The 19,472-nt window shown below is 28.7% G+C and overlaps 1 protein-coding gene across 1 annotated transcript in view; it reads right to left on the minus strand.

The window, feature by feature from the left end:
- LOC132920134 (agrin-like) overlaps window positions 1-19,472 on the minus strand; it is a 175,286-nt gene that overhangs the window by 149,504 nt on the left and 6,310 nt on the right. Inside the window, exon 2 of the mRNA XM_060982243.1 lies at window positions 12,670-13,107. Within this exon, the coding sequence (XP_060838226.1) occupies window positions 12,670-13,081 (412 nt within the window). The 5' untranslated portion in view covers window positions 13,082-13,107. The remainder of the gene's footprint in view (window positions 1-12,669; window positions 13,108-19,472) is intronic.

The raw sequence follows: 19,472 nt of genomic DNA on the forward strand, positions 1-19,472 counted from the left end.
ATCATTATAAAGGTAATTACACCTATCTATATGCTCACAAACAGTTATTATATTAATAGATACCTGTTAGTAAAGGTAATCTCTACGACCTAGCCGTTTGATTTATTAAGGATATTACGATAATCCTTTCTATCCTCTCACCAATCTCAGGCTCATTAACCGCCGAAAAAAATATGTAAATAATAAAAAGTGGACCACATGAACTTGTCTTTATATGCCGTCATCAAAAATCAATAATAATTTAAGCCCAAAACTTTTTCACTCTTTTTGACAATATTAATATTGTTAATATTTAAAGCTCTGTGGATATATTTAAAAATTAAATTTCAGTGAATTGAAACTGATGATACATTAAACTGACACAACAATAATAAGCTCGTTGATTGTAATTACTATTTATTACGACACGAATTATATCAGTTTACTCGCGTTAATTGTGTCTAATAGCAAATGGGTTTACGTTCAGTATACATATATTTTTAGATGTTCAATTTTTTTTAACCATTGATTTATGCATAGGTCGGCGATTATATAATTTATATGACATGGAAATTAAACCACTCAATCATTTTACGTCATTTTCGATTGGAAATTTGTCGTGTTTCAAATAAAATTATTGTGCGCCAGAGAACCTTTTCGCAGCCATACGATAACAACAACAATAATGGTAATAGCACATTGCCGAGGGAGTTTTTGAAATTAACGGTACGCACCGGCAATTAATACCTTTGGTGTTTTCCGATGGGAGGAGAATACGTTTTGGAATTTCTGTTGGCCAAAACAAACGGTTTGACGATTGCGATCGATTTTTAAACTTGTTCGTCGCCCCTCGACCCCCCCCCCCCCTTTGTCACCACACCACAACCGCTTTTCAGATCACCACACCCTTCTTACCCCTTCCCCTAGACCAGTTAACTACCTCCTCTCATCCATATTTCGAACAACCCTCCTACCTCCCCCCACTGAACGTACACCGTTGCACGATTTACATCCGGCTACCACTTTTCGGGTCATGGCTGCCGCCGTATATAATATTATATATATATACATATATCGAAATAATATAATATATCATTATAAGCGACGTTTCCACAGAGGCAACACGCGCCCGTTGCTCCCGACAGCACGTCAAATGAATATACTCGTATAATAAATTTGCAGTCGGCCAAACACCTCCGACGCAACCGCCAAATCGGTAGCACACACCCCCTTGAACGCTTACCCCGCGCCGCAATAACACACACACAAATTTCGTGGCTATCCGTCGCAGAACCGATATCGTTTTAATAGTTTGTATTATATTATGATTTTTATTATCGTTCACCTTTGTTATACGTGCAGGACAGCTATATGTATTGTCGTAATAATAAGTCGAGTGGTATAGATGATATAATATTTTGTACGAAAAAATATATATATATTTCCGAGGTACGTAATTGGTTTTATCGGGATTTCGATTATAAAACCTGTCGATACACATTCGAAAAACTATATTGCCCCGATATTAATTATTAACGCGCATGAAATATAATTAAAAAGAGTTCTATGTTTTACCAAAAGATTAGTTTTTAGTTAAAAATGTGAAACTAAAAATTACATAAATACACTTTAATGTCAATATACAAAAATAATGCGTCATATGACATTTTATTAGATTAATTAAGTTATTATTCATAACAAGATACATTTATTAAATCAATAAATTATTATTTCGTAATTTAGTAATAATACCATTGCATGTTGGTGTTTTCAAATTGTATGAATATTTTAATGTTTATTATTTATTCACGATAAATATATTTAGCATTTAAAATAAAAGAAACAATAATAATCGAATATTTTATATTATAATTTATAATTAAGTTGTGTTCTGTTAAAGAATAGTAAGCAAAACTTTAACTTTTGATTTCTGTTATATGAATATTAATATTGAAATTAAATGAACCGTGCACTTGAAACTTTTTAAAATGAATTCTTATTTTTGCGTGATAAAACTTTGTATTGTCGTTGTGATCCATAGTTTTAAATATATATTATTTATTATATTTATTAAGATAATAATAACAAATTCAGAATGTACAACTTTAAAACTACTTTTTGATTTTACTATCATATCAGAACACTAAAAAAAAAATATTCCAATTTATAGTATAGTTTGTAAAAAATATATAATAAAGCTATATGTATGTTAATACTATTCAGTCAAAGGCAATGGATAAAAATATATCCACAAATTAATGATGTCACTAGGCAGAATATAAGATATTACGATGGAATTTATAAAATATGTATGGAATTGAACTAATTGAAGTCAAGATATTATCATTATAACATTTCAAATACAAATTGTATAACCAACAACATAAAATATATAAATCCAAATAGTACTTAAGTCCCTGTAATATAAACATTAAACATCGACAATTTAATATTTTAAGTATGTTATTTTTAACGATACATACATAAAAACATATACATATATACATACATACATATTTTAAGGTTTCCTGTATTTTTAATATAAGTGTAATTCAGATGCAAATGGTTTTTAAATATTATTACCAGAATAATTTCCTTAAATACTTCATACCAGTAAAACTATTAAATTAAATTATCTTATTGAATATTATTCGAAGCATTACGAGAAATTATTATGAATGCAGACTTTACATTTTTATAAAGTCGACTACCTTTAAATTAAGATAGAAAGATAAAAATGGGTGATTTCGTGATTTTAAAATATTCCTTGACAATCTAGAGCATTCGGACAGGTCTTTCATGACAAAAACATGAATTGCATAAATTAAACTTATTCATTACAAAATATAATGAGATTTTTAAACTAAAAAAAAGGTAAAAGGTATTTCTACTACCATTTATCGTTATAAATTATTTATGTATGTATAACTTGGTATTCTTTTTAATATTATAGTTTCATGAAATAAATCTATTGATCCACTCTAGTGAATTGAATAAACATTATTTAAATAATTTTATGAATAATAATAAATTAAATCTCAATAACATCTATTCAATTATCAAGTAATTTACTAACATTTTATTACACGGTGGATTAACATGGTAAAATAGTAAAATAAACAGAATTTACATGATATTCGTTGATATATCTTAGTTTTGAATAAATAACAACTTATTAAAATATACATAATACAATAATAAGAGCATGGTTAAAATATAAAATATAATAAGAAGAAACCGATTTAAATAGGTAGAAATTGCATCATTTATATTATGTGCTTCAAGCACGTTATACACATATTAACTGGGACAAGTATAACTACATAATAATTTTAAATAAATATAATGTATAATTATTAATGTACTAGTATTGTCACAGTCAATCCTATCAATTAAAAATAAGACTCAATTATTTTATATCGCATTGCAATAATAGTTATATAAAAAATTACTTTATACTATTATATTAAATTGGACTCATTATTTGAAAATGTATTCTTAGTAAAATTGTTTTCAATAGCTGTTTGTATATTTGTTTTGTTTATGTTTTATTGAGTTAACTTTAAAAATAATAATCTAAAATATTACAATGAATACAGTTCACTGGTTCTAGAATTTGTGAAGTCTTTAATAGTACAAATATGTATATAATTTAAAAACTAAATTGAATTTGAAATATATAAGTACACACTGTTGTCACGTGGTTTGTTTTCCGGGCGTCTTATATTATAACGCATGATCATTTATCGGTTTTTATAGTATAATATTGTTAAAATAATGAAAAAAAGCTATCGGATAATATAATATGTTAAACCGGCGTGTTGTATAGGCAAACTAGCTACACCACATTATTAATAATATAATATTATTGCATTATTTTCATTATAATAATATTAATATTATTATGGTGCCTAATTATTTATTTAAAAATAATAATAATAATATTAATTTGCGATCCTTCAATTAGCGTCAGGATTTTGTCACAATGAACGGTAATGGATGGGGTAGTGATGAAGGGAGTGACGCGGAAGCTACCGACGCAGACTTCGTCTTTTCGTAGGCGGCGTACACACACAGTGTGGTGGTAACAATAAAAAAATATAATAATAACGCATAATGTAATTATAACGGTGATAATAATCTACGTCCCCGTTGGGTTTCCGAGATAAAACCGCGTGCCAGATAATCGATGGACGGCCACCGTACATACTTCCTTCACATCTGTATACCGTCGTACGCCGGGTACGGCTGCTGCGCGATCTCGTTTTTTTTTTTCCAGGGATTTTATACGCGATACGTGACTGACGTTTTTTCTACGCCACATTTCTATATATATATTACAATAATGATATAATATATAGACACTCGGGCTCTAAGTATAAATAATAGATATCGTACAAAATGCGTATTGATGAAAACTGACGGGCACGTGTATCATAATGTATAAAATATATAATATATATATATATACATATCAATACATATGATATTATATTTAGACGTTCGTTTTTGCGATAGACAAATATTTATGATATCATAATATATGCACGTAAACGTTCCGTCGTATATCCGGCAATCCTACTACACACGTTGTATGTTATTGTACAACAATATAATGTAATAAAGAAGAATATAGGCAGAGCTCACTGTTCAATATGTGCCACTGCGCTAACCGTTTGGTAGAAGATGCGTTTAAATTTTTCCAACTCGCTATACAATAGAAGCGTCATAATATCACTATTTGTATATTATTATTATATTATCATATAATATTATAATATGTATATATATATTTTTTCCATCTTTTATTTGAGAATTTACTCAACAGCAATGGCTATTGATAGTCATTCACAAATATTGGTTTTTATATAGATGATACCTTCGCATAATGCATACACATTAATACGTGACATTATTATAATAAATTAATAATAAATATAATATATTATATGATATTATTCCATAGGTATAACTGCCGTATCCAAGAGTAGTGTTTTTATTTTTTTTTTTTTTTATTTAGAAATGTTTAACGTGAATCTCGTGTGTGACTCAATATATATATATATATATATATATATGTTTTATATTACTTATAACTTTAAGTATTCTTAACGTTAATTACTTTAAATTATAATATTATTCAAGGGTTAAGCATATAATTTTTTAATAATTTTTCTTTTAATTGAATCATTTATTTTTATACATATATGTTTATACAATTTTTTGATGAAATATTTATCAGTGTTAAACATATTTTCAATAGAAATTTCTATTCAAAAAAAAAGATCAATAAGGTAGTATAGTGTAGTATAATTTTCCATTAGTCCTCTTCAGCTAAATTCCACTTATCTCAATTTTATTATCATAAGTATAGATACTTCAAACCATTTAAAAATATATACATATATGTATTTTTTTTTAACGCAATAAATTGCCCAGATGATGAGCTTGAACTATTTAAAGAATCACTTTATGTATGATTAATAATATACGTATATATTATAGGTGATGTGTTTAATTTAATAAAAAAAAACAATACTGAATAGATAATTTAATGCTATTTTAGTAATTGATCATGCTATTGCAACTCCAATAAATCGTATTTTTTTTAAATAATCTATTTAAGTATAATATGGCTAATATAAAATATAAATTTAAAAAAATTTACTTAAGTCTATCTCTTTTTCTGGTCCCGAAAATAGTTCCAGGAACTACATCCCGAAGTACAACAACCAGCCCTACACTCACAGTAAACATCGCGAGAGTCTACTTCGTACGATATTATGATTATGATTATTATAAAAATTCCACGTATTATTACTCACATGTATCTATAGTATTCAAAAATAGTCACAAAACTTAGCTTCTTAAACCGTATCAATCGTTGTACGTGGAAAAATTTAATATATTTAAGCGTCGTACTATAATGTACACTAACAATACGTATTTACATAAGAATATTCATACTATGAAGAATCATATTAATTAAACGAAAACACTTAATATACCTATATTTTTAATTTGTTAATATCTGTATTTACTGTTAATTTTTAATAATTTAGTATTTTATGTTCAAGTCCAAGAAAGTTCACAACCACATATTAAATCAAAAGTATAAAGTATATTATTATAATAGTGTTGGTCGGTAATATCGTTTTTGTATAATATTTTAATCAGTTAACAGGTTCTAAGTAAAAAGCTCTTTGAAGGTCCCATATATTTATAATCTGTTAGGCGATGTAGTAGTAACAGTAGCGATTAAAGTAAAAATGATTTAAAAATGATAAGTGATTAAACTTCTCCATTCACTTACTGTTACACGTACTGACAGGAATAAAAATGTAATGGAAAACGTACGAGTACGTGATATCTGGTTTTTTCGCCGTAGAGATAGAAAAATAATATGTACACAACGCGTTAGCTTTTATAGTATGAAAAATGTTGGAAAACGACATATTTTCTACAGCTAATTGTCTCGTAAAATAATGTATAACTAGAATCAATCATAGTTATGGCCCAATACTAAACATTAATAGAATACATTATTAAGTATAAATTAATATGTATGTGTTATTTTTTATGTACTACGTATGTGCGTGTACTACAAGTAATAAATTATATATAATGTTAAATGTATAACGCAATAACGGTGTGTATGGAGGTTGGAGTTCGGGAGAAAATAAACCGACGAGATTTCTGTATTCGGACGGTCGAAATAACACAGTTTGGACGCGTCGCAAGAGATGAGAAACGTATTCCACCAAATTCGTTCAGACACCTCTACGATATAATATTTTCACGTATAAGATATTTCTAGTCTATTATCCACCTTTACAATATCAGTGGTAGAATAATAAACGGCATTTTTATCTATACCGGAAACATTTTTATTATCATAATTATAAATTATAATATTCTCTCGCTGTAAAAAAAAAAAAAATGTAATACGTGTAATGTACATGATTTCATATTGGACCTATTATATTATTTTTATTTTTATCGTTATAATAATATATTATTTTCTCGATTATTTACTTTTAATTAACGAACGTTGCATTACTTTTGAAAAACATTACTATTATTATGATGGTGGGTATGTCTAAAAAAAATCAAAACAAATAATTATATTGTCTACTCTCCGCTCAGATAATTTATTATTCGAGATAATATTATCAACATTAAATAAAAAAAGAAACAACCAAGATATAAAACCCAAGGGTTTTTATTATAGAAATTGTTAAACGCGCTCAACATCTATCCATATACATTCCTCTTTGATTGCGTTTACCTAACCTATATTTTAAACGGTAGACTGTAATTTGGAAAAAATGTTTTGTGCGTTTTATACGAAAAGATTCCTGTCAATTCGGTAAAATCTTTAATAATTTCCAATTAGACATTATACGATCAGCATCAATTATCTAGTCGACACCTTTAGAGAGGCGTTTAGGCCAAAACTATGCCAATCAGACGATTTGACAGCGCCCTTTATGCTTTCCCGCATACGAAAGAACCATCGTGGCCTCGTAATCGTCGGTGATATGGTTTGGTTTCACGTTTCACGGGGGCCATTAATATTAATCCCTCACACTTTATAACATGTGACTTACGTATAACCCACATGCTGAAAACGATAATTATCGTATAGCGCCGTCGGTACCTTGACAGTAACACGACGCTTGTCCATCGTCTTACATGTAATGTTATGTAATGGTTAAACGTAGAACAAGAAAAAACATTTTACAAAATTAATTGTGTTCGACGTCGATTTCTTATTCCGCGAGAAATACTTTTATACCATTCAAGCGTTTATAATATATTCCCAGACGTAATCGTTTTAGAAATATATTGACTAAATCGACTACGGGTTCGACCTAAACCGGTTCAAGATCAAATAATTCAATTTGAAAATATATTTTAGTGACACCTGCTACGAAGCCTTTCTTCGACGATTTACTTTAAAACTAAAGAGCAACATAATTTTTCTTTACGCCATCATTTTTCTCGAAGAACACGTCAACGTGTATTAAACTAGTGATCGCCCCTCTCGTAGTACAACATTTTGGCGCTCTTAGACAAACATCTACTTTGCGCCTTTTATCATATACGAGTGTATGTACACATTAATCTATGCCCGGGTTCGGTGCCAACTCAATGTCAAAACTATATGTACCAGAATAATAATCTCCCGAGGCGCCATGACCCTCCTTACAACCCTCAGCCATTACCAATGGTTGTGTGTGGTGAGAGGGGGGTAGTGAATACTTTCGTGTACGAAAGATGCATGTATACGGTGGGGTGGTATGTGCTGTCCCCAAATCCGTATTAATTATTATAATATACGAGACGAGTGTTAGTTTGGATTTGCGCTTTGAAGACTTCAGACAGCGGCGGGTGTGTATTATTATATACGTATACTATATTATGTAAATATAACTCCGATCGGCTGCTGTAGTCCGCCTAAAGTTTCTGTCATGTTTCAATTTGGACTTGAACACTTATAATATAAAATAAAATTTACAAACTATTGTTGTAATGTCGTTGTTTATTGTTTTAATAGCTATCATATAGTTCAACGCAGACTATCAGCATTCCAAACTTCCAAACTTTGTCGCATCGTTAGTCCCCTGTCGCCGAATATCCCGCGTATTGTGGAAAAACATAAATATTATGAGGTCTATATAGTATATTTTTATTGCTCGTGGAAATATCGTAAAACAGTGAATGCATTTTATGGGTGAACCCGCTTACACCTGAAATATGGCTACGTGACACGACAACCCGATGAAATGACTATTCCTATAATAATACCTGTAATGTTCACGATTGATCATTAAATAAAAAAAAAAAACTTAATTTCGTTTTTAAAACATAAAATTATTAGTGAAATATTATTCAAACAATTGCTTAAAACACTTATGATTATTGTATAGTACGTCTTATTCAAAATTATTTATTTAAGCGTATCTATACGTTATCGCCGAAAATGTTGATAGCTAATTATTACTACTATCTTTGTCTCTTCTTGGTTGTAGAGTAAATTAAAAACAACGATGTCGGACAAAGTAACACATTAGTATTAAGTGGATGCTAAATAAATAATAAAATGTTTTTTGTGAATATTTCATACATATATGAATGGTAATATCAATAATAAGCTATTAAAAGAGACGATAAAAATAAAAATGATCGCAATAGAAAGTGGGTATAGTGTATAATCAAAAATAATTAGGTTATAGTAAATATTTTTTGTTACATTACAAAATTATGTTTTATAAATCGTTTTTGTTTTTTTTAACAATATGAAAAATAATATGAATTGCAATTGAACACATAATTAGTAGGGTGTGCAGGTAGTAATTATATTTTATTTTTGTTTCTAATGACTCATAAAACTATTATAGCTTTAAACAGAAATTCAATAATTTCACAGGAATACGTATGCCACTTATATACAAACATAGATTTAATTTCGATAAATTTCCACATGATGCAAAATAGTATTTTCAAACTGGATTATAACCAGAAAAAAATATCCAAAAATCAAAATATATTAAATATTGGTAAAAACCTATTCTAATTACACGGTATAAGTAGGTACCTACTATATAGAAATATGATAACAAATCGAGTTACTCCACTCGAAACACTCGTATTATATTATATAATTTACAGTCATGCCTTCATTTATAACCGTGTTTGTAATGCCATAATATGCCACACTGCAGGACAGATATCTTTGGATGACCGCAGTTATACGTCTGTATATTTTCGTATATAGAATGATTTTTTTTTAAAAACATCGTTCATCATTCACCCCGTCAATTGTGATACAATTTCATATTATAATACATACATAACAAGGTACTTGACACTATATTTTTAGTACGGTGATTTTTCAGACTTCCCAATTTAAGTCCGGGCAAGAAGCTAAAAAGTAAAACGTAGAACAAAAATACAATTTCAAATTGTATTTAATCCACATTTCATATTTAAGCTAATACATAAAAAAAAATATATAGGGATGATTAAAAATAAAAATAAATGTGGATGTTGGTAAATATCCTACATAAAATGCATAAAAATTATATTATGTACAAACAACCTAATTTTTAAGAGCTAATGGCGTCAGAAAAAAAATTCTCGAAAACAAAAAGTACCTAAGATAATGGTAATGTTCTGCGTAAAAATAATCACCTTGGAAACAGGAAACTTCTATTAGTAATTATTGAAAGTTGTTGAAGCGAAGGGGCTAACTTAACACACACTATATATATTGTCATCGTTATATAACATAAACGCAGCGCGTAAAACAGATAATATTTCCGAAAAATGTTATTGTTTTTATTTCCGGTGATAAATCTCTTTTGACTTTCCCCCCATCACTCTCTATCGATACACATAATATACACCTACCATTGGTATCATCACCGGTCGTAACTCATCGCATTCTCTCTTGGTTTGTCTTATTGGTTTTTATATAAGTACCTACCTAATAAAATTGATATGTTCACTGTTCACTTATTAAGTACACAATGTCTAACAGTACGGACATGATATGGACATACGTTGTAAATATAATATATAAATAGTATATTTAGCATACATCAATATAATATTATTATGTATCATGATTACCAGTTTATGTGCTATATATTATAGCATATACGAGTATGTCGTATATATCATATGTCGTACCCACTTGATGAAATTGTCTATTTTATGAACTGCATAACTTTTCATGAAATGGATACTAAAATTGCATATCGTGTAATTGTTTTCATCAAATAGTCATACACTTGGTGAGGCTAAACATAATATTATACAATTATATAATTATATGATTATAATATTATACTGCCATTGGTTGGAATAATATATAAATCATATATCACCATAATATGTCAATATTTACATTATTATTATCAATATTATATAATAATATCAATATTGCGATATATGGTTTATGTATTATTGCAACCAATAACAGTATAATATTATAATTTATTATATAGTTATATAATTGTATATTACATTTTATTAATATTATTATATTTTGTTTCACCGAGTGGATGGTCATTTGATGAAAAAAAATTACACGATATGAAATTTTATTATCCATTTTGTGAAAAAATATCCACTTTGTGAAATTTTTAATTATTTCACTAAGTGGAAAAAAACGGTTTCTATTATTTCATAAACTGGATAACTTTTCATGAAATGGACAATTTCATCAAGTGGATGCGACATAATATATATATAATATAGCACATAAACTGGTAATCACGTATACATATACATCGTGAAATCTATATCTATTGGCTATTATAATTTCGATAGTAAATAATATACTCTCGGGACTCTGATACAAGTTTATTTTATAATAATTATTGAGCATATATTTTAATTGCAATTCGACGAATTTTCTTTTCTCTTTTTCTTTTTCCGTCCACCAGTGACCAGCGTAGCGTATAGTAAATTATTTAACATATTAAATGACGAGTATTCATAATATAACATACATTTTTGAATAAATCAACACTAAAATTAGATTATTTTATATTGTACTTTATAGACACTACGTTTTATAATTTAATTAGGTCCCTAAAAGCTATCAAAAATAACATTTTCAACGCAATGATGCCCTTAAAAAGTGCCAAACATCTTTTTATAGACACGCAACCACGCAAATGATAGGAAAACGACGGTTTAACTCTTCTTTATTTTAGCTAATTTAACAACGATATAAAAATCGTATGCCAAACTTGGGCACGTGTATACTAAATAAACAGGAGTAAGACATCACGTCCGCTAATCGTTGGACGTAGATATATAGACGTTACCACATTCGTATATCGAACGATTGACATCTGATATGGATAAAAAATAAGTACCTGTCTAAAAAAATATTGAATCAAATATTATAAAAACAAATTTACTCTAAAAGTTCGTACGACATACCAATACGCGCACTAAAAATTAATAAAATGACCTAAAAAGGTTAAGAAAAAAATTCCAAAACAAAAGTTTCGCCTTTGAAGTATCAATTACACGCAACGAATCGCGTACTAGGAACACATGCGTTCACAGTCCTAGATACTCGAGAGTATCAAAAAAATAATACACTTTACATTGAAAAGCCGCGGTCACCAATTATTACTATAATGAAACTCTATATACTGCTCGTACTATATACGCGTACGTACTGCACATTATCATACAAAGCGTAGTTTGTCCCGCCGCCGCCGCCGAGACGGACGAGTTTTTTCGGAATATTTTTTTAAAAAAGCAAATATCATCTCGCACGAAAACGTACCACACGGGCGTGGGTCGTTGCAACTCGATATCATTATGTCGTCAAGTGTGTCCGACGTCCTAATGGCCGACCCGCACAAAACGATGCGCGTCCCCGTCGTATTTATAAAATATATTATTATGTATAATATGATGGAACGCGGTCCGCAGCGCAAACACATCAGCGCATACACATATCGCTCCGGTGGTTTGCAGGACGGCGGACGGACTTTGCTAAAACTTCAATCCCTGCGGAACGACGGCGACCGCACATCACGACCCGCCGACGACCTCCGAAGTCACAGTACACTCTTATAAATTGATAAATTGCGTTCGGGACTTTGGAAGTCGATTTCATAATAATAATAATAATAATAATATGATCGTTTTACTCACAGTTGTAGTAGATGAAAACGACGCACGTGACGCAAAACATCGTGGCCAGCAAGGCGCTGATGGTGGCCAGCGTGGTGGTCCGACACCAGAACGACCGGCGGTGTCGGTGCTGACCGCCGCCGACACCTCCGCCGGCACCGGTACCGCCGCCACGCGCAGAGTCGTACGGCTGCTGCTGGTGCGGGTGATCGCCATTGTACCGTCCGTTGACGGTTTCCACGATGACGGAACCGCCACCGACACCACCGCCGCCGCCACCGACACCGCCGCCGCTACCGTTGGCCTGGCTCCGCACGCACGAGCCGTCCGGTTTCGAGAGCACCACCACTTGGTGATACAGATCGGTGTCGTCGGCGTGCGCGTAAACGTCACCGCCGCAACTGCCGTTACCGTACACGCCGTACGCGGCCATCGCCTGTATACCGCCGCCGATCACACCTGTAACGCGAAAACGATGCGGACATTTGCAGATTATTATAATATAACGTACGCGTCATGATTATTATTTAGAGATAGCATTTTTAATATTGCTTTTGCGACTTTTTTCACAGAACATATAATGATATGTAGCCATTTATGTGACTGCGTATAGGTATATAATAATATAGGTATTAATGAACATTTGTTTGTTCGTCCTCCGTCGACTCAAACGCTGCCGGGCCGTTTTCGACAAAAATTATATAAATAATAGATTCATCATTGAGACTCGAGGAGGGTTTGTAACTTCGTTTTTAAGCCCCTCGGCTTTCTATTATAGGTCGGTTCACGCATGAATTTAGTTTTGTTAAAATCGAATATGTTATAATAAACACATTCATTTTATATTGCAATTTCGTATGTTTTATGTATTTAAAGTTTAAATGAATAAAATATTTTGTTTAATAATTGTATAATATAAAAAGGCTATATTGACTACTATATGTATATATAGTAAGATATTATTAGCAGGTAATTTGAGGTCGTAACATAAAGTCGTCATTAAGATGACATTTATTCTTATCTTTCCACAATTTGTCAGGTATTTATCGTAAATCGTTCATAGAATATATGATTGTCTCCTAAATAATATTTTACTGATGCAACTTTACCACAGAACCTATATTATTCCAAGATGGAAAACTTGGATAAATGCTGCATTTTCTATTCAAATGATATTGACGAATTTAAAAACATGGTTTAAAGTTTAAAATACGACGTCCTTTGTATTAAAACGTTGAAATAACTTGTACAAAATAATAATGTGGTTTACATATATAAAATTACAGTTTTCCAATATGAATCTTATACATTTTAAAGAATCTAACAGTGTCTAACATGAACTACTGGAAAATATAAATATGATTAATAAAATTGAAGTTATTAATATTTAGTTAATATTGTGGGTATAAACAAATGGAAAAAAATTAAAGATAAATGTATGTATGTTATTGAAAAAATGAATGATATAAAACCTGTTAAATCTTACAATGATATAATGCATGGGCGGAACCAAAAGTGTGCAGGATACGCGGTAATATACCCCCAAATAAAAAAAAGTCCTTTACATATGACACTTTAAGATTTTGAGTGGAGCGTGTCATTGTGTTTAATATATGATACAGACAGCATGACAGTATATTATATTATAATAATAATATTCTTTTTATGGAGAGTGTTAAAATTTCTAGAAATATTTGTACCCCTGAATATGAAAGTTGTCCTTGTTAAGTAAATAAAGAGCACTTTAATTTAGATATAATACCTACCTTATTAAATTATTTTAAATAGTATAAGACTACATAATTTGAAATTTTAATTTTAAAAAACCATTATTTTTTTTATTTTTTATTGATTTTATTGTATTAGAGAAATAACCTTTTTGTAAAATTTACATTTTTATAATAAAAGGTTTACGTATTTTGATGTGAAATTATACAATCCATGTTAATTTCAATTTTAATGGGTTATTAATGCAATTGAATCCATTCTTTAATTATAATATTGTATATGTGGAATTAAATAGCACTGAAGTCATCATCAAACATGACAGACCGTAACGAATTTCATCTGGACCGCAGACAGGAAATTTATTTTTAAATTATTTTTTTTGTGATAAATTTAACGAAGCTTTCATTAGTTTTGATTTTTACTTCGCCATTTTTGGTTAAATATTATGTTGATTGAATTTCAATGACCTTTAAAAACTTCCTGAACTCATAATGTGGCCCTACAAAAATATTAATCGGTGATCCCCGGTAAAGCACGTTATGATGACGGTTTTATTGTCGTTCGTACGCGCACTGCCATTGTTGCGCCGGACCTATGTGATGGTAATGACGGAGAGTCGTATTACGATGGTTTATAGACCTGTATACGTTAACAATAATGGTGGTGGAATAAAAAAAAAATCGTCCGAATAATATGGTTAAAAAACGGTCACGGAATGTTATAGGTAAAACAAAATGGCTGACGTGTTTTATTTTATCACCAAACCGTTTTATACAGCAGCTGTTTAATATTGAAATACTTCTATAAAATTTAGTAATAATTACAATCGATTTAAAGTAAGTAAAAGTCATACATTATTCCGGCCAGTTAAAAGAGACTAGAAATTCGTGAAAACGGAAGAAAAACACTATTTTTTATTGGAAAAAGCCTCATTCTTACATTTTAAATTATTGAAAACAAAATGCGTAGTAGATGTGAATTGACAATAAATCTATCTAAAAATATCAAATTTATGATTTTTTGAAAAATAGACCTTACACTGAATTTTGTGCTAATTTTATAGTTAGATAAAATACAATATTAAGAATATTTACAATATTTAAATTCATAGATAACATTAGGAACACATAAAAACAATTCAGTGTGGTTTTTTATCAAAAAATAAATAAAATTACAAATTAAATGTTGGTTATCTTTGCATTTGATTACCAGATAAGTAGTTTAAGAATAACTGCAGAACTGTATTTTTTTTAAATTAATCCTGGATTCATGAGAACGCCGTGATCACAATATAAATAATTTCCCGCAAGCAGGACGTGTTTCAACAGTTTGACACTTGAAAAAATCGAAAATCTTCATGAATCGTATTATAATTCGAATAGAATAATCATAAATCTCTGTATCATATTAAATAATAATCCTATGTAAATAGTTTGAGTTAAAATTTAATACGTAACAACTAATTTTTATTTATAAGAATATAAATAATTAATAATTATACATTAGGCACGGTTATTTGAAATATTAACGATTTAATACTATTTTTATACTAGTTTTTTTTTACTGAATAAAATACAGCTGGTTATCTAATTCAAAACTTTGGCTCGAAGCGAGTATATATAAGCTATTAAAAACCCTTCGTAAAATCCGACGCTATAGTATATAATATATACATATTAAACCATAAAATATTGTCAATACTCGTGAATACTTTTAATAACATGAATACATCATGGAGAGCTTTTGCAAAGGCACAACGTGCTTCCGTTAACGACTTTCGAAAACTTTCCAGTGTTTCTGAAATTTGTTTAACGTCAAGTATATGTTACATTAGTAAACGATAGTTGATAGGTGCCTATTAACTACCTATATAACAAATTATATTATTAAAAAGTAGTGCCTAAGTGACTTTAATATTATATTGCATACTTATTATGTAAACAACTACTATACAATTATATAGTCGTAATACGCTGTCGAAATTTTTTTCAAGTTCAAGAATTGCAAAATAAAAAAAAAAATAAAAATAATTTTGTTCTTGATTAAGTGTTTTTAAATATTTAGATTTTAAAAACACCGTACTAATACCTTGAACGGGTGAGATGACAATATATTATAAAACGCGCTTTCTGCTAAGACTTTGCAGGGTATTGTATAATATAGGTAGTAACCGTTTTTTCTGTGTGACAGATATCTTCCAGCGCAAAATAGTTTTTCAAAAATTGTATAAATATTTTAATGAAAACATGAATTATTGATAAATCCAAATACGAAACAAAACTGAAAATTATAAATATATCATAAAAGTAGGTAGTAATAACCAGTACGGCGATTTAAAGCGATAAACAAACGTGATGTGTAATATTAATGTCATAGATTACACTAATATAATTTATTATATTACTATTAATATTAATATTACACCTATTGTCTCAGAAAACTGGATTAAGAAATGATTCTTATGGAAACCGTTTCAAAGAGAAAATTATGATGATGACAACAGAAATGAGAATTAATACGTAACATGCACTCACAAACCCATATATGTCGAGCATAAACAGACGTCAGTCATATATGTACGTAATATAACGTACATTGTACACAATAATATATAGTATGTACATGTGATAATTAATTTTAATTATCGTAGTGTTCATTGACACTAGTCTATTATGTATGATATGATTTTTTTAACGACGAACATTCATTATTTGAGAATTGGGACAATCTTAATATTTTTTACATAATTTGAAGTACTTTTGAAAAAAAATCTATTTTTTAGGAGTTTTATTTTTTTTTAATGATGATTACTGTTATATTTATAATTTATAATGTTATAATATTTGAATAATAACATTTTTTTTAAATATTTTAATTTCCCTATTATTTACAATTTTATTTAATTTAAATTTTAGTAGTTCAGTTTTTTCATTTTTAAGAATTTTAAGTTTAAGTGATAATAGGTGATTGTAAGCTAGCAAGATTATATTGCACTCGTCTAAACTTTAAAAGTTAATTATTTTTTTAATTTTTTGTTTAGTAAGTATATGAATATTAGAAACAATATAAAACCAAAATTGTTAGAATAATATGTAAATAATTAGTTACAATTTAAATAAAATTGTATAAAACATTTTACAATTTGTATTATATACTTAATAAATAAATACATATTTAGGTGAATACAATTCATCGCTATAACCATCAAAATTCGACTGAGGAAAGTGTAGTCAATAGTATAAATCACATAACACATGTTATGTGGTATGTACCACATTATAACATTTATAATATAATTAGTGAAATACCATAGAGAAGAAATAAAATAATACGAAAACACGTTCCAGATGTAGTTTTCCGTTTGACGTCGGTCGGGGATGATACTGTGTCATGATATCACTTCGCCGTGATAGTTTTACGTGTGCGTGTGTATGTGTATGTTTTTGGGTCGAAGTAGTAATCCAAGGACGGGAAAAAGAACAGAAAAAAAATAAACAAAAACAAAAGATCCACACCGCGTTTGCCCCATATCCGCTGCATTCGAGGCGAATGGCTGCCACCCCCGGTGGCGTTTCCTTGATGGATAACCCTTTTATGTACACACTTTTTCGTTTTCTAATGTAAAGCCCAAAATGTGCAAACCAAATTTATTATACCCGCTTTATACGTATATAAGTCCGGATCCATTTCATTGCGTTGCGCATACTGCGCTCGACAATAAAAGTTACATTAAATACAAATACATAATATATATAATTGTATTTAAATAAAGTGACAATAACGGTGATACCAGTAATACTAGTTGAAACGCATTTACGTGTCCATGGTACAGAAAAATAAAAATTAAATAATTTGTTTCCTACTGTTTTAGACTAGTGGAGTTTAAAAAAAATATATTTATGTTATATTAAATTTACATTATAATATAATATATTAAACTAAATATTAATTTTCACAAAACTAACCACATGATGTATTTGAATTAATTAATTAATATGATTTTTATATTATTCATATACGATATGAATCATAAGTGTGTGTATATAAATTTTATAAATATATGTTAGATATAATAGAATCAACACAAACTAATAGTCACTAATCATTACACTTTTATTCAAAACAAATTGAAAACAAAACATTTTAAATTCATAAAAAAATGAATAGCAATTTTTTTTACTAATAAATTTAACATTAGAGAGACTATAATTATTATCGAAAAAAAAACTCGGGTAACAATTTTTTGTAATAAAACAGTCTATATACTATATAGAAGACGTACGAAGAATTTGTTTGTTGTGAATGTTGTCAAGTTATGAAAAAAAACATAACAAATCATTAAAAAAAACAATTTTTTTAAATTTTTATAAAAAATCAATATGGTTTTCTATCGAAAGAGAAAAAAATATGATATTTTTTTTTTTGTAATACTATTTACTTTGTTTATAGCATTAAAAATGTACCTAACCTTTAGTTTTTAAATATATTTATAGTTATCAAATAAAAAAGAATAAAAATAAAAATTATTATATATGAAGCATTGCATGATGATAATATTTAACTCCACTAACAATAAATATCAAAATGTCAATTATAATATAATCATTTCTTCGTAACCAAAGTGCAATTAGCGATATATTATATTTAAATTTTAAATACTTAAAATTAATTACGATTGTATATTATTTTAAAAAATAAATTAAAAATATTGAATTCATATTATTATGTAGTAAATAATGCGCGTTTTAATAATTAAAAACTGGATTAAAAACATATTGTTTATTTATATTTAAATTGAACAAGTATAATATGCTTTAATAAATATAATAATAAGACATTTAAAGCTTAAGCCCAAAAGAAATAATATTCATATTATTTATATTAGACATATAGTCAAAAATCTTAGGGTATTTGTTTGACTGTCATCCGTAATTTACCTATATAACCTATACGGATATATAATATATATTTCTTCTAATATATTAAAATGTATAAATGCATATCATGATATATAATAGGTATGGTTCATTCTAATGTAAGCAATAAGCATACACTGAGTAGTGTGGGTTCGCATGGATCATTGAATTTTTATTCTC

The sequence above is a fragment of the Rhopalosiphum padi genome, chromosome 2, assembly GCF_020882245.1.
Source record: "Rhopalosiphum padi isolate XX-2018 chromosome 2, ASM2088224v1, whole genome shotgun sequence".
Classification (NCBI taxonomy): Eukaryota; Metazoa; Arthropoda; class Insecta; order Hemiptera; family Aphididae; genus Rhopalosiphum; species Rhopalosiphum padi.